Below are 20,863 nucleotides of genomic sequence, written 5' to 3'. Positions count from 1 at the left end.
TTTGCCCAATCAGAGATTTGCCCAATCAGAGATTTGCCCAATCAGAACAGATGCAGACGATGTTCCTCTTGTTCAAGCAACTTGAACGCCACCTAGAGGTCTAAAATAAATTAAACTATGGACAAGGCTTCAGTCTATTCAAATAAGAGTTTAATGCCAAACACCATACTACACAACATCATAGAAGTCAAAGAAGAGGTGACAAAGGGACACAGAAAATGGGCTACAAATGTAGTCTTTGTAGTTTGTATATACAATTCAGCTGCCCGGTAGTCCTCCTGTACTCCATGTTCAACACAGTAAATAGAAAAATGAAAATCAGTCTAAAGATAGAAACAGTCCAGAGATTGTCTTTAGCTGGTTACAGCACTGACAGAGAAGCCTTGTGGGGCCAAACGTTGATGAGGAAACTTGTCCTATTTGGGTTGTTAAAATGTCCTCCTTCCAGATCAATTGGTGGCAGTTCAACGTCACACACACTCCCACGACTACAACTCTCCCCAAAGTATTCCCTGGTGTAGTGGCTTGGATCTATTCTATGAGATCGTTCCATCGGTAGTGTAGGAGCAAGACTTCAGTCAAGTGGATCTGAGGATCTGGTTGATGTCCATAGCCAAAGTGTTTTTGTTTACATTTGTTCATGTAAATCAGAATGCCCAGGTTCTCATGTGAGATCAGAATTAACATCCAGGTTTTGCTGGACAGAAACAGAGCCAGATGAGAAGGTTCTGGTCAGGCGTGAAGAGGTACCGAGTGGTGTGACATGTGGTTAGAAAAAATTAAACTCAAATTCATATACGACGATGATGAAACACTGGGAAAATGGAAGTATTACCACCAACCCAAAACACTACAGGCTCAACCTTTCTGGGGACAGGATTTCTTACAAAAAAAAAAAACAAAAAAAAAAAAAGAGAGAAAGGAATAGCATGTCAAATGCAGTGTGCTTGTTGCTTGGTTGTTGATGATTAAACTGTAGCAGTTGAATGGTATACATTCACATATACTCATATGGTTGTCAATGTGGATCTTATTATGGATATGGACCAGATTTGGCGATCAGAATACAATTTCACAAATCATTGTATATGTGTCTACACCTGCACCTTCTGAAAGTGTACAACATGACACTATAAAACAGTGCTGTTTATAATTGGGGGGGCCATTACCACCGTTCTCTTTTATATTGAGACATTATCAATACCTTGTAAAGTAGGCAGAACTACATCTCATCTGGACTGATTTTAATGAAGCATGATTGCACTTCAGAAACGGACTCGGGAGTCTTACGTCTCTGAGTCATCTTTAAAGTGACATTTACCAGAAAGTAGAGATGGGGATGCTGCATGTGGCTGATTGGTCCTGTGGAGGTGGCATGACTGATCCCTCTACTGTAGCCCTGGGTAGCCCTGGAGGAGGAACCTGTGATCCAAGTGGGAATCTTAACATGCAACAACCTGCCCGTTACCAATGGCAACTATCATCACAACCACAATAAGATCACATGGATTTATGGGATTAGCTGTTCCATATTTGATGACTGATCCAGAAATTCTGATGGATATATTAATGGAGAATTGGTTTAGGAGGTACAAATCGTTTACATTATGTACAGGGAAAGCGTAAATAGTTTCTAGGCTACATTCATTGTTCAGAAATTCCGAATTGGAACTGGTGCCAATGACTTGAGTGAAAAACCGGATAGACAAATAATGTCTTGAAACATTTTGTATAAAATTATCAATTTCAAGACAATGAAAACGTTATACTTTGCTAAATGAAGGCTTACATGACATAACACGAAAGAAACAGAACACAAAGGAAAAAGGCTCTAATAAAGTTCCTTTGGTAAAAACAGTTGTTAAAATGTGAGCATTTTCAATATAGGCTATTTCTCTTCAACTTTTGACCCGAGGTCTAAACTAAGTCTGTTAGGGTACACATCAATGCACATCTCTGACAAAAAGGACGACTATCAACAAGCTATTTACAAATCAGCAGTATGTGGGTAGTCTGATGTTACTATACTTGACTGACTGGGGGAAAACCTGGTATGTTCGCATAAATCTGCCCAATATCTACACCACGGCTGCCAGAGATGTTTGTGGACACATAGCATACATACCTGTACCACTGAAAAAAAGAAACATTCACAGGCTATACAATTATACAAAATCCAAAAGCCATCTTGTGGCCTGGATAAAATACCTGTTCATAGTCCATGCCTGTATGCTAATCTTCCTACTCACAGTGGTTGTGAGAGACTTCTGTGGTTCTTCTTAGCAGTTAAACTAGAGACCTGCACACCGGATGGTGTGGTGCTCCTCAACCACTTCAGTGGGTGTATATTGCTTCAAAACGGGGGGAAAAAGCCAAGCATTCTGTATGGCGTGCTCTTTCTGCGTGGTTCTCAACAGCATCCATCAGTCTGAGGATCAGTCCAGCCAAGGATCAATAGCTGTATAACTACAACGGCTTCCTTTCTTGCACTCATAGCGTATTCGGTCGCATCATATATTTTCTGCTGTATTCAAAGGTGGCATAAGACAGGCTGGTAGGGTGGCTGGGGGTTTAGGGGACTGATGGAGAACTGGTTGGTGGCCACATAGGAAATTTGGCTTTTTTTTGTGCTGCAAAGATAGGGAGGGTCCATTTAAAAAGTCCTTATAAAAACAAATATAAAGTAATCTCCGTCAGTTTCCAGAATCCAGCAATTTGCTGCCAAGCCGACTTATTAAAAGGACGATAAGTAATACCCTCCCGTCATCTCGTCACCCGGTTGAGCTAAGGTGCCCCTGACGAGCTGCCATGATACGTCACATGGTATCTGTTGATTTTCAGGTAATAGAGGACCTGGGGATCCTGGGTGGTGGTGCACGGCAACAGACCCTCGCGACGCTCTCCCATCAGCCACTTGCGGGTGTCGGTGGCCATGTCGCTGGTCACGTGTTCCTTGGCCCAGGTGTCCACCAAGCCTTGGAAGCGGCGGTGCAGGCGAGTGTGGACTCTCTGGTGGGACTGGGGAAGGGAGGGACACCGGGGTTAGCTGTAGTGAAGATCATATCAGCACTCTGACCAACACCATGTTGGTTGAAATGTCAGTAAGCGGCCATTATGTTTCTCTAAATTCTTTCAAAATATGACATATTCCAATATCTTCACATATTCCAATATCTTCAGTGTTTTCCACAAGTACATTGAGTAGCCAAACAAATAGAAAAAGTAGCCAGGCCTCCCCGGGCTAATTTGTTTTTGCAGGAGCTCTATTTAGGTGACCTATGGTACATTCTAACGCCTTGATTACATCTGAAATACACAGGAAAATTATTGAATACTTTATCGAGTTTACCACCCAAATTGGAGAAATTTGTTGTTGAAAGACATGACTTTACAATTTAAAATACTGAACATTGATGAATTCAGTTTATTGTTAGTTGTTTTGGATATGGTCTTTCAATTGGTTCATGTTGCATAGGCTTACAGTTTTTAAGTCATGTTAAAAGAATTCTGAGCGGTAGATCTCAGGTTGCATCTTGACTCAGAAAGTGACCGGGACTCAGAAAAGGTTGGTGACCACTGTTCTAGAGTATTCCCTGCATGAAGCAGCGAGAGCTGCATGTAGCCACGGTTGGACATTTTGTTCATATCCTTTTCTAGTTAGTGAGTTATTAGCCCAGTTATAGATCATTTGTAGTCAGCAATGGGGGAGTGATTACTTCTTACAAGAGCACAAAATGTGTGCATTTCTAGACATCTTTTAAAAGCAAGTCAGGTAAAGAGACTGTCTTAAAGGGGCAGTGTTGTATTTTGAGACAAGCTTGAGTAAGCAAAGTAGCCAATAGGCAGAGGGTAGCATTAGTCTGATTCTCTGTAGTAATGGTATGGGAATAATAATGCATTTTATTTTGTAAAGTGGTTTCTTGCATCAAACAACATTTTCAGTCAAGTGTATTAACAGGTTAATGACAAGCCCACATGTTTGTTTTTAGTCTCATGGGATGTAGGTCCACATTGAACACCACACATTGGCTGCTACTGTAGGCTGAACGATAGAACAGCTATTTCCATGTTAAAATGTTATGGAATCCATTTTAGCCATTGTTTTTGTTTAAATAGCCACAGTAGCCTACTTAGCGACTGTTAAAACGTAAAGGGAGTACAGCCTCAGTGTTCACAGTAAACACGCGCTGGAAGTTGCACAGAATTTTCATAAATGTTCAAATTTGCGCTCAGCAGACCTGAAATTTGCTCAGTGGCCCACATTTTTGGTTAGTGGTGTTGCCTACCTGGTGAGCCCGGGTCAACGCAGTGCGTCTGTACATGTAGTCCTCAGACTTGAAGACGTACACCATCTTGTACGAGTTGAGTTTGAACATGCACTCCATCTTCAGGTCCTCAGCGCTGTGGGACTTCTCCGACGTCCCCGTAGCCGCCTTCGCCTGCTGCAGCTGCTCCCACCCTCTCTGGCACTTCCGTATCCGCCGGAGGTTTCTGATTGGAAGAGGAGAAGGATTGGCATTAGACCAGAGCCAGTAACAACGCCTTGCTTACCTGTGCCCTCTACCCACATAGCAATTCAGTTTACAAGGACAGTTTACGCAAATTTCGGTCAAATCATGCGAGTACTTAGACTGCAATATATCCATACCATTTGTAACATTGGTTGAGCACAGGACGTGTAAGTTATGGCTAAATGACAGGACACATGGTTCCCAAATAACAGAACAACGCTAATGCTATTTAGAGGTCAAAATACTCAGTCATTTAGGCCAATGTTTTCCATTTCCCACTCAAAGTTAACAAGTTTAATAGATCAGAAAATGTGTGAAATTTGAGCGGGCCGTCCCTGTAAAGATTTGTCTTGATATACCCACGCATAGCAACTCACCCAATAATAAGAGTTTAACTGGGACACAAATGATTAGGGGAAGGGGAGGCTCTATTGCAGTAGCAGCAGTATTCCTGTACAGTGCACTTCCGTTTGACATTCATATGTTGATTCTCTTGTTAGTCTTTAATATCCTTGGCAAACAATATTTTGGTCAATCAAATTGAATCCAGATTAAATTTTTTATTTTGCAAGCATTAAAAATGCAATTATTATTCACCCCGCTTTAATGAAAGGTTTAAATGTGTACTTACCACACAGGGTAGAGGTGAGCGAGGACTGAAACCGTGAAGCATATTTTGTCAATGCCACTTAGGACATTGCAGTTAGAGTAGCCAATTTCCAATAGAAATGGGAGAAAGGACATTTCATTTGTTTGTTTTTTACACATTGCCGCCAAAAGGGTTAACAAGCCAGGATATGGGTTGAAAGATACTTTGATGTGCACATACAGTACTTCCACTGACAATGTACAGAGCAGTTATGACCATGCAATGAGGATAACATTTAACTGAAAAGACAACCTGCTGGTTGTCACTGCTGTTTAAAAGGTACTTTTTGGGGTGGAAAATAAGAGAATCATGCCTATTGACTTTTGTACCAACCTCTCATATTCTTGATATGAGAAACAGACAGAATGTGGGTGAGATCACGGATAAATCATATCCAGTCAAGACAAGTAGCAAATATATGCAATGGGTAAAATAAAACAAAAAGGGAGGGGGGGGGACTGACGCCAATTTCCCCCACGTTTTGCATGGGTCCATCCAGCCCATTGAAATGTATATGATACATTATGGACAGCCATTTGGAAAAATGGCAACAAGCACTGAAAACCAAAGACAGACAGGCTTGATGTGCAACACTCATCTCAGGGCTTAATAGAGGACCCAACCACCCTTCCATGCAATGCTCAGAGAGACGTCTGGAAAGAAATACACCAACATTTGAGCATACAATTCAGACCATTTTATTCACAAGCCCCTTCTCTTTTGTACAAGTGTTGCAGATGCCGTGCTTGACCAGGTTTTCATGAGTTATCAGCACTAGTCTTGGTCAACTCGTATAAAAACCTCACCCACAACAAAAAGATTGCAACGGGAGTGCACTGTATCCTTAAATTGTTTTACACATTATAATAGAGTATGCTGAACACCCCAAATCTCAATCCGTACAACATTTACATGTATCTAAACAGTGATTAGAAGAAGTCACATACAGAATGTTTTTCCTATGAATACAATTACAGGAAACACAGGGCAGCTGATAAAAAAGACATTATTTTATCTGAATCCTTTTCTCTAGACCGACAAATAGGGGCCTTTTGTCCGTCGCCAATGCCACAACAAAAAAAAATGGCCGTCGTGACAATGCAATTAAGGACACTGTACATATAGAATTTATGCTTAACCAAATGGTTAACCTCCAACAGAGAAAATTATTGTACAATAGAACACTAATATGCGCGATGGTATAAAAATACTTCCTTCCCTTACATACATAAGCAATGTGAAAAGTAAACTCCTGTTCATTGCTTCCCCCCCCTCCTTTCAGTTAATATCAAACCGCTATTGTAGCCTTATTCTCACAATAAAAAAAATCTAACGAAATACATATTTTTTTTTTTACCCAATGATTTGATGACTAGTCTGTTGAGTGGGAAAGTTGAAATAAATACTATCCTACTAATATAATATAAAAATTGCAATATTCATAAATAAAAGGGCCCCGAAAAAAAAAGAGTGAATAAATGTATAAATAATGAGTCTATTTAAAAAGATGGCAGGGTAAAGTGCAATCTTTCTGAGATAAAGGCAGGGGGGCAGAAATGGAGAGGAACAAGTTGCTTTTCCAGTAGACAGCCAATTACATTCTCTCTAACAAAAACAGGACAGGCACCGTCAGCATTTCTACTAAACATCTGATTTTTTTTTAGCACTTAGGCCTACTTTTCTGAGGAAAGCAAACACAAAAATGACCTAGTGCACTTGTAGTTCAACTGGTGTGTGTGTGTTCATCACTATTGGCAGAGTTTCTCAAAACAAGTGCTTCGTGGATAAGTCTCGGGGCCCCATTTAGTTTGAGGCTACGGAGAGACAGCCCTGAAAGTTTGGTTTGTGCAAAAAACACTGACCTGGAACTGACCTGCACGTGGAGGGAGATGGGCTTGCACTCATTCTCAAAATGAGCCATTTTAGTTTTTTTTGTCAGCTGGTTTTGGCTTGTGAAACAGTGCCATGGCCTGTCTTAGAGAGAGCCTTTAGGGGTAGATGTTGTTAGCTGTGCAGACGGGGGAGACACAGCCAGAGGCCTCACCTGGGGAGGAACACAGGCTTTTGGGCCAGGTGCTCGCGCAGCTCTGGAGACGCTGAGTCCGAGTTCAGGTAGCGTCCCACGTAGTCGCACCACCGCTGTTTGAAGAACCAAAAGAGAACTACCGTCACAACACAAGATTCTGACTCATCTGAATCTGTTCTAAATGTCATGTGGCGATGCATTAGACTGATGTCACCACCTGCCTGCCATACACACCTCTGTCTCAGCGGGTTCATCCGAGTTCTCCTCCTCCGTGTCAAGCAGCTCCAGGGTCAGGGTCACGCTGCCTTGGCTCTTCACAAACATCAGCTGGACCACAAACAAACCAGTCAAACAAGAAGACAACCAACAAGACAGACAGCAACGGTCAGAGAGAACGTACCAGGGGGGACAGAAGAACAAAATGGGGACAGGGGACAGAAGAACAAGATGAAAGCAAGAGAGAAAACCAGAGAGCTGGAGAGAGAACACATGAAAGTTCAAATGCAACTCAAAGTATTTTGCTGAGACACAATAACATCCCAGGTGGGACAGCCATCCACCCACCCATACACCCACACTGTACCTTGAAGCAGTTCTCGTCGGACATGAGCTGCTCCGCCTTGCGCTGGTATGCCCCCTCGGCGGTCGCTCTGGAAGCCTGGGTGGACAGGGCGCCGCCGGTGGCCTTGTTGGTGCTCTGGCTCAGGTAGAGGTCTGTCACGCGCACGCAGAGCTCATCACTCACAATGTGCTGGAGCTGGTGATAGGAATCACAACGCCAGGTGTGAGCACAGTCATTAAGTCAGCCATCAAAGTTATCATTGTTTAGGCAGGGTGGGCCCCCATTTAGCTCTGTTGCTGCCCCCCCACCGCCTGAAAGAGATAGGCCTCAACTTATTTCATTTGACAACTTTGGTGCCTAGATATTCCTCAAGGTTTGCTTTTTCTCGCCGTCTGGGACCTAACAGAGGGAAAAGACTGTACTGACCTGTCTGACAATGCTCTGGATGAGCTTGTCCATGGTGAAGGCAGTGTAGGCGTGGATGGTGAACATCTCCCTGAGGGAGTCCTCGTACTGGGTGGGCTCCATGTTACCGTCCAGGAGGTTCCGCACCATCTCCAGGAAGGCAGAGTAGTAGTCCTCCACTTCAATGTCCACTGGAAAAGGAAAAGGACAGGATTTAAAGTAATAGTACAGATGTTTTGTATCATTTCAGCAAGTAGTTTTTGAAAGTAGAGTTCACCAGCCAAAACGGGTCCTGGAAAATTGTGTAAATTACATGTGTGTATCAGTTAATTGTTCTGGTGCCCTGATCCCGCATCCCACTTTTACCTTGCAACCTCATTAGACATCATTCCACCTGCCAATCAACATCAGAGGTGCGTTCAGCAAGACGTAACATTTTGAAAAGTTCAGATAGATATACTCTATGTGGAACAAACATTCCTTTCTGACATGTAGCCTAGATTAGAATAAGGATGCAGCAAACTATTGGTGGCATTTCCTTTGGCAACGTTTGGCTACTGAATGTGGCCCAGGTAAGGTTGCTGTAGGCCACTTAATGTACATCCCTTGTAGCACAGTGTGATCAGATCATTATGGCAAAATATAGCCTACTGAAATGAGAGATAGTGAGTGTACAACAACGTCCACTTCATAGTATGACACTACGGGCTATAAGGATGTTATGTAACTAATGTCTCACCCTCATCTGTTATTAGTAGGAGAACTTCTGACTAACGTCTGATGCATTGATTTGACCGATGTATTTGATTTATTCTCAGTTATCAAAATAACTAAGCATTTACAGTTAACCTGTGTTGCTTCACAAGTGCCTGTCCACTATGAAACAAACGAGCGCAGCTCACATGCATGAAATATTTGAAGCATTGAATGTAAGGATTGTGTGGCTTCCTCCGCTAGGGGGAGGTTGCAGATGGTATCTTATGCATGAATGAGCCATACACTGGCAAAACGTGTTGGAATCAGAAGGTTTAAAAATACAGACCGTTTTGATGATCCCGACTAGCCTATTATGATTAGGAAAACATTTGGAGGGTATATCTCCCCCTGGTTGTGGTGTAAATGATAGGAAGGGTATCTATGTGCAGTTGGAACAAAGGTCTGTGTTGGGACCATTGACGTTGTCAAAAAAAACATTCTCCTGAAGACGTTAGCATGTACTGTACATGTCCATGTTTTTTCAGATATGAAAGTAAAAAACAATGTGACAGACTAGACTTCTTCAGAGGAAGAGCTTTGCAGATATAAAACTGCATGAAGGTAAAGTACATTTTCTCCATAGAAAAATGTTAAACTGGGCGCAAAAGAAATGTGTGATCCTTTGATCTAAACCTTAATGGTCAGTGGGTTCATAGCGTGCTGCAGTTTGGTTTTAAAGGTTGTCTGGACTTACTGGGCTCCTTTAGTCTCAGCTGGACGGCAGGATTCTCACTCTTATCCCGTTTGACACCCAGCACCTCCCTCTCCCACTCCCGTTCCCTGCAGTCCTCCTCGATCTGCCTCTCTGCCTGCCCGTAGATGCGCAACAACCGCAAACAGAGGATCTGATGCAGGCGCTGGAAGATGTACCAGTTGTTGTTGACGTAGTAGAGGTTGTAGACTTCGTCGAGGCCACGCAGTTTCTGCGCCCCCGTGTTGCCGAAAAGCAGCTTAGACTTAGTGGAGCCGCCACTGCCGGCCAACCCGTTGTGCTTCTTTGACCCGTCTTCATCTGGTCCGGTTTCGTCTTCTTCCTCCTCCTCCTCCTCGTCTTCCTCTTCCTCCACATCCGACAGCTCCCCGCGCCGGGCGAACAGCATGTCTGGGATAAAGTGGTGGATGACCTGTTTGATCTTGTACTTGTCCTCCTTCTGGATGCCGGCCTGCCTCTTGACGTGGTGGATGATGAGCGCGGCGGCGTCCTCCAGGATCTGGCTGTCCTGGTAGGTCAGGGTTATGTGGGGCCCGCCAGGCACGGTGGCCGTGTCCTCGGAAGCCTGTTCCTGTCGCTAAATGGAGGCAAAAAAAACACAGGTTAGAGCAGCTAAAAAAAAAATTAAAAAAAGCTTTAATCAATACTTGGAGACATTGACACATAGATCAGATCAAGTAAGTGGTATATCACTGCCTCTTACCTCATCGTATATGGTCTCAATCTCATTGAGCAAGGTCTTTGAGCGGAACACCTTGGTGTCATTCTGCTTGAAGTTGATGCCTTGGTGGTCGAGGGACTTGAGGTAATACTTCTCATTCTGCTCCCTCCAGATCTTGTTAAATCCTCTCTGGGCTTCCCTCCATTCTTCTTCTTTCATCTTTAACCTGGATGAGGCCAATCAGAACACATACCGTGGTTAACATGGGACAGCAACATGTTCTCTGGAAGCTGTTGCTTAGGCCGCTTTACATTACTCTATTTACATGTATTGTCCATCACACAACCTCTTCATATCACACCTCTTGAGAACTATAGGGACGGACACAGACGGGTTCCTCTTGAGCCCGTCGATGATGTCGGCGGCCTTGTCGCCGTATATCCTCTGGATGGCCTTGCGGTGGATGACCTCGGAGCAGCCGCCCATGGTGTTGTCCAGCCGGAACTTTACCTGCTCCTCGGCCGTCATGCGCGACAGCCTCCTCTGTACCGCCTCCAGAGCTCTTATGGTGGCCAGGTTGGTCTCCAGCACCACGTCCAGCTGCAGGGTGAAGAAGAGTATGGAAAATGTCAGTACATCACTTCAGACAGGACATCACCACACGTTGGTTTGTACTATTAGAATATAACAACCATGAGAGGGGGATAGTCTCACCTCGAAGCGCTCGTCCTCACATCTGTAAATATGCTCCTCATACGGGGTCTTCTTGGAGCTGACAAAGGTGGAATCCTCTGACCACGAAGGGAACGACACCCACGTGTCATTCAGGACCTGAAATGGACCATACTGTTAAAACTCTGCTCTAATTGATTCACTTGCCAAGATGAGTACTTGAACAACATCTCAGTACTAACCAATTAAACCCCTGTGATCGACTTCACTGGCAGGATGACGTGTGCAAAAAAGTGACTAAAATTGTATTTTCATTGCTCTTAATTTTCCTATACACAAACATGTATTTTACAAATTCCTCCGGTTTTTATTGATCCTATGATTCAATTTGGTTGACTTTGAAGGGTAACATTTGACTGTCAATAACGGCTACGCTCACCTCTTTACACAGTGGGGTCCTCCCTGTACACTTGGGCTGTGTGTAGCTCTTGGGTAGCGCCCTGTAGCTGGAGCCCAACCTCTTACAGGAAGCGTAGTCAATCTCCATGGCCATGCCCTCTGTGGTCCTCTCCTTGGGAAAGCTCTCGATGTGGCTGGACTCTCTGTAGCCCAGGAAGTTTTTGAACCAGGAGAACAGCTCTGGGAATTTTCTGCAGATCACATTCCAGAATGGGTGTTAGATGGGCGGCAAAATATCAGGATGAATAACAAAGCTTCTATTTTTACATGCCGTAATATTTTTATTTAACCTTTATTTAACTAGGCAAGTCAGTTAAAAACATATTCTTATTTACAATGACGGCCTACCAGAGAACAGTGGGTTAACTGCCTTGTTCAGGGGCAGAACAACATATTTTTTACCTTGTCAGCTCGGGGATTCGATCCAGCAACCTTTCGGTTACTGGCCCAACGCTCTAACCACTAGGCTACCTGCCCCTAACCACTAGGCTACCTGCCCCTAACCACTAGGCTACCTGCCCCTAACCACTAGGCTACCTGCCCCTAACCACTAGGCTACCTGCCCCTAACCACTAGGCTACCTGCCCCTAACCACTAGGCTACCTGCCCCTAACCACTAGGCTACCTGCCCCTAACCATTAGGCTACCTGCCCCTAACCACTAGGCTACCTGCCTTCCCCGAGCTGACAATGTATAGGAGGTCAATAATAGGAATAGAGAAGAATGCCTATAGCTTTTTAGATCATGAACATGGACATTCATTTTGCCTAAGAACAGACATATTAGCAACACCTTTTTGACATGCTCAGAGTGTCAGAGTTTTATACTACCGACTCAGCCTGATCTTGAGAGGCTGGTGGCCCTGTTAACTCTACTCGTCTGCTGTAGCATGACTGAATTGTCTACACTCCTCACAGCAGAGAAGGTAGTTGCAACAGCTATGCAGCGCGTCCTGTAGTCTGGCTGATAAATTGTGCAAAGTTTTTAAATGGTTGTTTGGCGCAGGTGATAGTTGCTTAAAGCTTACCCCAGGAACGGTAGCACTAGCTGCACAAGCTCTGCACGAGAAATCACTTCCTGGTTAAAGATGAGCAGACACCGCAGGAAGTTGTCATAGGCCTCAGAGCTCCGGAGGGCTTTCCTCACCTATGATAAGAAAGCAGCTCTGTAAATACACACTACAACACACACTGAATGACTTTACAATTGGGTTAGGGGGACAGCGTCTCATCACAACCAGGCAATTCATTAATTCAAATCATGTTCAGTTGGAACAGAATAAATCATTTCTATAGGTGTAATTCGTATAGATCACATTTTATGTTATTGTATAACATTCACATTAGGTTTAAAACAAAAATGTAGAAGGACCTTTTCAAAGAAGAGAGATTCTGTGCCGATGCTATGTTTGCTGGCCTCAGCCATGGCATGGTCTTTCCCCAACATTTTGGGTTTCTTCTGCAAGGGTGGGAAAGAGAAGAATTGAGCGTAAATAAGGACTACATTACCACTGACATGGTAGACCAATTAACTGATACAGTGACAGAGGCTTCAGCAGTATATTACAGTTCTACAGTAAATAAGAAGCTAAAAATCCCACATTTAAAGAGTTGACAGATCTATGGGACGCTCTAGTCAAAAGTATACCATTCTAAGCTGTCTGAACAGTATTACAACTGTTACTACTGCTAACTAGTTTCTTAATAGCCGCATGTCTGACAACTATGGTTGCAAAGCTACCGGTAATTACCTTGACGGGAGGCGTGGCGCCCGCTCCAGAATGCCTCCTGATTGGACAGCCGTTCTGGTTGAGCCGCTGCTTGTTGTTCATCAGGGGCCTCTTGACCGTGGTGCCGTGGTCGTTGCGCACCGACTCCGCCCGGTCGGCCGTGGTCTTGCTCAGCAGCTGGAGAAAAGGGGGACAACTCTGGATCAGAGATAAACGTGAGAGTTTAAGATAGGCAACATCTGTGTAGATCTGCACAGAACACACAACTTTTACATCAAACTGAAAGGCATTATCAGTGCATCTTGATCATGCACCCTGTCTGAGTCATATGATGTAGTAAATAAAACAGGTGGTATTAGTCATATGAAAATAACAATATGATATGACAGTGGCCAAGTTTGTATTTCAATGTCCTCACATAGTTTAAACTCAACTTCTATCATTCTGAAATAACATCTCAGGTGAAGGAAGCATTATCTCTTGCAATAGAGGACTATTTTAGCGTGGACGTGAAACACTCACCACTGAACTGTTGGCGTCCGGTAAGAACTGGCCGAACTCCGAGAGCAAGTCCTCCTGGTTCTTGAAGAGCCGTGCCACCTGAGCGTACACCTCCTGCTCTGTCAATGCCGGGGTGTAGTTGCCCCCCGCCTCCTTCGCGTTTCGCTGCTCCTTCTGCAAAAGCAGCAATCGGACCACTGGTTACAGACTATACCAAGAACTTCAATCAGACCACTGGTTATAGACTACACCAAAAACTTCAGACCACTGGTTATAGAATACACCAAGAACTTCAGACCACTGGTTATAGAATACACCAAGAACTTCAGACCACTGGTTATAGAATACACCAAGAACTTCCGTCCACTGGTTATAGACTACACCAATAACTTCAGACCACTGGTTATAGAATACACCAAGAACTTCAGACCACTGGTTATAGAATACACCAAGAACTTCAGTCCACTGGTTATAGACTACACCAAGAACTTCAGTCCACTGGTTATAGACTACACCAAGAACTTCAGCCCACTGGTTATAGAATACACCAAGAACTTCAGACCACTGGTTATAGACTACACCAAGAACTTCAGTCCACTGGTTATAGACTACACCAAGAACTTCAGCCCACTGGTTATAGACTACACCAAGAACTTCAGACCACTGGTTACAGAATACACCAAGAACTTCAATCAGACCACTGGTTATAGACTACACCAAGAACTTCAGACCACTGGTTACAGACTACACCAAGAACTTCAGACCACTGGTTACAGAATACACCAAGAACGTCCAGTCCACTGGTTATAGAATACATCAAGAACTTCAATCAGACCACTGGTTACAGACTACACTAAGAACGTCCAGTCCGCTGGTTATAGACTACACCAAGAACTTCAATCAGTCCACTGGTTACAGAATACACCAAGAATTAACCATGGATGACATAATAGGGTCAATGTAAATAACATTACATATATGTATTTATTTAACAAGGCAAGTCAGTTAAGAACACATTCTTATTTACAGTGATGGCCTACACCGGCCAAACCCTAACCAGGACGACGCACAATCAGAATGATCTGAATTTTCTTCCTCTAAAGTTTCTTTCTGCAATTATTATCCAGTACATCTCTGGTTCTTGCAGCCCTGTTCCCAGAAAGTGACCAGGGAGACCACACAAAGGGCACCACTGTCCCGTCGGCAGTTTCGTTGTAGCACTGGAATGGAACCTCAAGTTCATATTGAATGTTGACCCAGGTTACGAACAGATCTCTGTGTGTACACTGTCTTTTGTATAGCTTGTTGTTTATACTGAAAATAAATCACCCTTCAGAAAGAAGACAGATTTATTGAATGAAATGGTTTGTGTGGGGCAGCTCTCGCGCTGTGTTTTTACCTGGTAAGTGTGCAGGATCTCCAAGAAGGCTTTGTAGATGTCAGGCTGCCCCTGGAAGCGGTTCTTGATCTTGTTGACGTAGTTGATGGCGTGGTTGAACTCCACGGGCTGGTTGTTCTGCAGGGGAGGCCCGCTGGAAGGGGTGCTGCTCACCGGGGCGTGGGACTGGACCGAGGGGGACCGTGGGGAGGCGTAGGATGGGATTGACGGGTTGGGTTGGCTAGTCGGGGTCAGGGCAGGAGACTGCATCGGCTGTGGGGGGAAAAGAAGGACAATGAGTTGCCTCCAAATACCAAATATACACTACCGTTCAAAAGTTTGGGGCCACTTAGAAATGTCATTGTTTTTTACAAAACAGCACATTTTTTGTCCATTAAAATAACATCAAATTAAGCCGAAATACAGCGTAGACATTGTTAATGTTGTAAATGACTATTGTAGCTGGAAACGGCAGATTTTTAATGGAATATCTACATAGGTCCATTATCAGCAACCATCACTCCTGTATTCCAATGGCACGTTGTGTTAGCTAATCCAAGTTAATCATTTTAAAAAGGCAAGTTTATCATTAGAAAACCCTTTTGCAATTATGTTAGCACAGCTGAAAACTGTTGTTCTGATTAAAGAAGCAATAAAACTGGCCTTCTTTAGACTAGTTGAGTATCTGGAGCATCTGCATTTGTGGGCTCAATTACAGGCTCAAAATGGCCAGAAACAAAGATCTTTCTTCTGAAACTTCTGAAATTGCCAAGAAACTGAAGATCTCATACAACGCTATGTACTACTCCCTTCACAGAACAGCGCAAAATGGCTCTAACCAGAATAGAAGGAGTGGGAGGCCCCGGGGCACAACTGAGCAAGAGGACAAGTACATTAGAGTGTCTAGTTTGAGAAACAGATGCCTCACAAGTCCTCAACTGGCAGCTTCATTAAATAGTGCCCGCAAAACACCAGTCTCAAAGTCATCAGTGAAGAGGCGACTCCGGGATGCTGGCCTTCTAGGCAGAGTTGCAAAGAAAAAGATATCTCAGACTGGCCAATAAAAATAAAAGATTAAGCTGGGCAAAAGAACAGAAACACTGGACAGAGGAACTCTGCCTAGAAGGCCAGCATCCCGGAGAAGCCTCTTCTGTTGACGTCGAGAGTGGTTTTTACAGGTACTATTTAATGACACTGCCAGTTGAGGACTTGTGAGGCATCTGTTTCTCAAACAAGACACCCTAATGTACTTGTCCTCTTGCTCAGTTGTGCACTGGGGCCTCCCACTACTATTTCTATTCTGTTTAGAGCCAGTTTGCGCTGTTCAGTGAAGGGAGTAGTACACAGCGTTGTACGAGATCTTCAGTTTCTTGACAATTTCTCGCGTGGAATAGCCTTCATTTCTCAGAACAAGAATAGACTGACGAGATTCAGAAGAAAGTACTTTGTTTCTGGCCATTTTGAGCCTGTAATTGAAACCACAAATGCTGATGCTGCAGGCCAGTTTAATTGCTTCTTTAATCAGAACAGTTTTCAGCTGTGCTAACATAATTGCAAAAGGGTTTTCTAATGATCAATTAGCCTTTTAAAATTATAAATTGGATTAGCTAACACAATGTGCCATTGGAACACAGGAGTGATGGTTGCTGATAATGGATTTTGTATGCCTATGTAGATATTCCATTTTAAAAAATCAGGCATTTCAAGCTACAATAGTCATATAGGACATTAACAATGTCTACACTGTGTTTCTGATCAGTTTTATGTTATTTTAATGGACAAAAAAGTGCTTTCCTTTCAAAACGAAGGAAATTTCTAAGTGACCCCAAACTTTTGAATGGTAGTCTACATCAGCACATAACAAGGATAAAACAGTTGAATAATATATTTACATACGCAACTATACAGTAATAAGTCAAGTAATACATGTTTACATAACAAATTAAGAGAATAAGCCAATAACTTGTGGTTCAAATCTCCAATAGGAAACTAAACATGCAGAAACAAATAACTTGAGAAGAGGTTCTTGCACAGAATGACACAACAAAGGAAAGGGGTCTTAGTGAGCTGGAACCTTGCTGGTCTTGGCCGGTGTAGGCTGGGTGGGTAGAGCGGTGCTGGCTGTGGCGGTGCTGGTGGGGGGTCCACTGGGCGGCTGCAGGGCCTGGTGATGGGGCACCGGCTGGCTGGGTGGTCCCGTAACGGGGAGGTTCTGGACCGAGATGCCGTGCGGGGTGATGTAGTGGATCTGACCTGGCGTGGTCACGTTGACCTGCTCGTTGGTCTGGACCTCGATCTTGTAGCCCGGCGGCAGGAAGGTATTGAATCCCATGATGAGATCTGGGTGGCCCTTGAAGAGCTGGGAGACACGGCTGATCACGCCCGGAGTGTCGATGCTGTGAAAGTAAATGTGCGTGTTTAAGATTGACTACATGGTAGTTAGACTGTGCAGAATCCCTGATGTACAAATCACCTTGCTTCTCAAATAACTACTAACTATGTGATCAAGATTAGTGATTCCCCGCCTCGCCTTGCTCGAACTGATCCCCTCAAACACATGGAATATCTTCCTGCAGCAAGAGTTCACGGCTTACATGGATGTTTACAGTGTTTGCTTAGAAAAACAAACTAAATTGTAACTGACCTCTGTGACTTGAACTCTTTCATGATGTCAAGGAAGTCGTTGTAGACTTGAGGCTGATTCCCAAACTGCAGTTTCACTTGGTCCAGGTAGGACAGAGCGTCTTCAACCTACAAACACAGTTATGCTAGTCAAACAATGTTTTCAAAGGTATAAGGAGATGAAGTGGGCATTGATCAAGATAATGAAAACATCCCAACGAGCTCCGTACTTTAATTGTTGACTAGTCTCATTTCTGCATTATCTACTAGTGATGGGGGGATCAATACAGTTACACATAGGGATATTATTTTGGATGATATATCCTAGCATTTTGACAATATCTCAATATTATTTTTGTGCTAGTTGGCTGTACCACTTTAAAATAAAAGAGGTATTTAACCTTTATTAAACTAGGCAAGTCAGTTAAGAACAAATTCTTATTTACAATGACGGCCTACCCCAGCCAAACCCTCCCCTAACCCGGACGACGCTGGGCCAATTGTGCACCACCCTATGGGACTCCAATCACGGCCGGTGGTGATACAGCCCGGAAGGGAACCCGGGTCTGTAGTTATGCAGTGCCTTAGACCGCTGCTCCACTCTGGATCCCTATACTCCAGTACTTCTCCTTCATAGCTTGTTTTCAGCACTTTTATTTCCATGACTGATCAAAACTAACTTTTCCATGGCTCTCGTCCCTCTGCAGCAGTCATACGGTGAGCAATGTTTGTAACGTGGAATAGCAATACAATGACAGAATACATATCAGTACCTAAGTATCGTGATGATATCGTATCCCTGGCAACTCCCAGCCCTATTATCTACCATGCTTTGAAATCAACAGGTCCTAATTGAGTCCATCATACCCCCACTTTATTCTGTATTTAGTACATGTGCTTATTTTTGTATCGCTTTTGTACGTTCAATAAAATGTGTACATATGAAAAATGCACCTTGAGTCGCTGGAACTGGGCACCCTGTGAGGGGGCCATAGGGGCCAAAGGATGGGCATGGCTCTGGACCACCGCAGCCCCCTGTGATTGGACAGCTGGACTGTGGGGGTGGGGCCCGACAAGTGCAGCAGGACTAGAGGCATGTCCATGGCCACTGGAGTTCTGGGGCATTGTGGGAACCTGGAGGACAAGATTCAGTCAAATATCAGCATTCTGCCTGTGGTAAAATAGTAAACAAAGCCTTGAAAAAGGTAAATACAGAAACTACAGTTTGCTGGTTGATTGGTACTTATAAATGAATGCATTGTAGAATCTAGCAACATTATTATTTTCTGTGCAACATACTCTCATCTAGATTAAAGAGATATGGCAACAGTTCCCATACCTGGTAACCCTGGGGGATGGAGTATTGGATGCCGGGGGAAGGCTGCATGTTGTCGGTGACGGCCTCGTACACGGCTGGGGCTATGACGCGGTGCTGGAAGCCCTCCACAGTACCCGGGACTGGGGGGCGACGCTGCTGCTGGGACGCAAATACTGGTTCCTGGTCCTCCGCACGCCGCTTCATTGTATATTCATACTCAAAAGAGCTAGGATGCACAGGTACAACACAGTTAACATTTGGGCATACTTGATTGATAATCGATAGTCACCCTGACACAACTGCAAATTTCAAGATGGATACAATCATTTAGCACATTTCAGACTCTGTGGCACACATTTATGGGATTCTCCAGTATCTGTCTCAAACACAACTAGTGGCTATATTTCCAAAAATGTGATGATATGAACGTTATTGTGATCACTTTGGAGGGAGAGTGGTAGCCCCCCCAACAAGGCTGGAGAATTCAGTACGTCACAAAGAAGGATGTTTGGCCAGAATATGAGCTAGAATTCACATTGACTGCTTTAGTGGACAATACATAGATAACTATGTAGCTAGTTACAGTGTGTAGGGACGAGGGACGCATTGGCAAGATACCGACTGGACAACGTTATTCAACCATTTATCTAGCTAGCGTGCTTGCTAAGATAACTAGGAAGTAACCTTACTATCATCACTCAACATGGTAAACCAAAATATGGAATATGGCTAGGGAACACATTCACAAGTCTAATCCAATTAAATGTATGTTTCTTATTTAGCGGTGGCGACACGTCCCAAAGACAATCCACAAGCTAACGGTGAGATGTTAACTGGCTAGCGGTTAGCTTCTAAACCAGCAATAAGACCTGCCCATTCCCCTCCCCCTCTGCCAAGAGAGGGCCTGACGCCATCCACTGCTAGCGGAGTCGTGCGCGCCCGAACTTGTGTGGCTAAATGTACGAGCGTGTCAGGTCAAATATGTATAGAGCACTGTTAACTATTCGCCTTTTCATTTTTAACTAACACGTTAGCCTTAGCTGTCGTAGTAAAGAAAAGTTCAATTAAAAATAGATTTCAGTTAACGTTAGCTAACAAGGATGGTTGACTTCCCGGTGGTTTTTTTAGTAAGCTACTGCTAGCAACACATTGTGGCTTACGCTAACCAGCCATGTTCGAACGTCATCATCATGAAACCCAGTGATTCGACTAACGTTAGCTAGCACAACAACTGTCCTTGTTACCATTATTTCAATACTGTAGCAAATACTGTTTTTCGCTGGATAATGTGTTTTTGACGATTATCTAGTTAGTCGTTAATTTGTCCGAATCCTATCAAAATGTTTAGCTAGCCAACTACTGCTGTACGGTGCTGTTCACTAGCTCATGGAACTACTGTAGCTAGCTAATCGTCAAAAACAAATTAGCCAGCGAACATTAGCGACATGCTAAAGCAGACATCGTTAATGTTTAAAGACTCAGTCTGCCAGCAGAAAGATAACATTTGAGATGTATTGATGCATCTGACAATGTTATGTAGCAACTTGCTGTAACAGCACGTAGCTAGCGCCATTTAGTTTGGCTTCAAATGGGCTTAGTTAGCTAGCTAACGTTAGCTTGCGTGATAAAACTCACCTCAACTGACTGCGACCAATAACAACTTGTCGAACCAAATTTGGATTTCCTCAGTCAAATTACAAAGATTCGCCAGTTAAACAGTATCAATATTGAGGGTGCATATTCCAATTGAAATGTCAAAGAAGAACTGCCCCTGCTAGCAAACCCGCTAACAACAATCCCTGTGGCTAGTACGTTCCTTGAACAGAGGCGTGGTTCCAATGAGGGCGGTTAGTCTCCTCCCATTCGAAATGACAATTGGCAACTCTTCAACAGAGGAAACAA

General features: G+C 43.8%; 1 protein-coding gene and 1 non-coding gene across 4 annotated transcripts; both read right to left on the bottom strand.

The window, feature by feature from the left end:
• Positions 1-128: 128 nt before the first annotated feature.
• On the bottom strand, positions 129-20,802 carry LOC129834891 (paired amphipathic helix protein Sin3a-like). 3 transcript variants are annotated; one of them, XM_055900254.1, is made up of 21 exons: positions 20,597-20,801; positions 18,983-19,187; positions 18,598-18,777; positions 17,666-17,772; positions 17,096-17,417; positions 15,043-15,294; positions 13,665-13,817; positions 13,164-13,340; positions 12,785-12,871; positions 12,441-12,559; positions 11,394-11,604; positions 10,997-11,113; positions 10,644-10,882; positions 10,325-10,508; positions 9,604-10,198; positions 8,175-8,344; positions 7,770-7,943; positions 7,421-7,513; positions 7,205-7,299; positions 4,287-4,491; positions 129-3,018 (listed from the first exon to the last, which is right to left on the bottom strand). In XM_055900254.1, exons 2-21 carry the CDS (start codon positions 19,163-19,165, stop codon positions 2,785-2,787), a joined length of 3,897 nt encoding a protein of 1,298 aa, XP_055756229.1. In that variant the 5' UTR covers positions 19,166-19,187; positions 20,597-20,801; the 3' UTR covers positions 129-2,784. The 3 variants fall into 3 exon arrangements, with proteins under 3 accessions (XP_055756229.1, XP_055756230.1, XP_055756233.1); XM_055900255.1 differs by having other exon boundaries at positions 13,164-13,319; XM_055900258.1 differs by lacking the exon at positions 129-3,018 and having other exon boundaries at positions 4,399-5,813; positions 20,597-20,802.
• LOC129835009 (small nucleolar RNA U109) lies at positions 12,222-12,359 on the bottom strand. Its single transcript, XR_008756361.1, has one exon. It is a non-coding gene; the product is annotated as a small nucleolar RNA U109 (small nucleolar RNA).
• Positions 20,803-20,863: the final 61 nt, after the last annotated feature.

This window comes from Salvelinus fontinalis, chromosome 35 (genome assembly GCF_029448725.1).
Source record: "Salvelinus fontinalis isolate EN_2023a chromosome 35, ASM2944872v1, whole genome shotgun sequence".
Lineage (NCBI taxonomy): Eukaryota > Metazoa > Chordata > Actinopteri > Salmoniformes > Salmonidae > Salvelinus > Salvelinus fontinalis.
Note: the sequence above shows the minus strand (reverse complement) of the source record. Positions and strands in the feature narration are given on the sequence as shown.

Excerpts from the sequence above, each read along its gene's own strand:
- LOC129834891 (XM_055900254.1), bottom strand. The coding sequence starts at position 19,165 with ATGAAGCGGCGTGCGGAGGACCAGGAACCAGTATTTGCGTCCCAGCAG. Across the intron at positions 13,818-15,042 it reads AGATCCTGCACACTTACCAG|AAGGAGCAGCGAAACGCGAA; the intron begins GTAAAAACACAG and ends CTGCTTTTGCAG. Across the intron at positions 10,883-10,996 it reads GTGAGGACGAGCGCTTCGAG|CTGGACGTGGTGCTGGAGAC; the intron begins GTGAGACTATCC and ends TTCACCCTGCAG.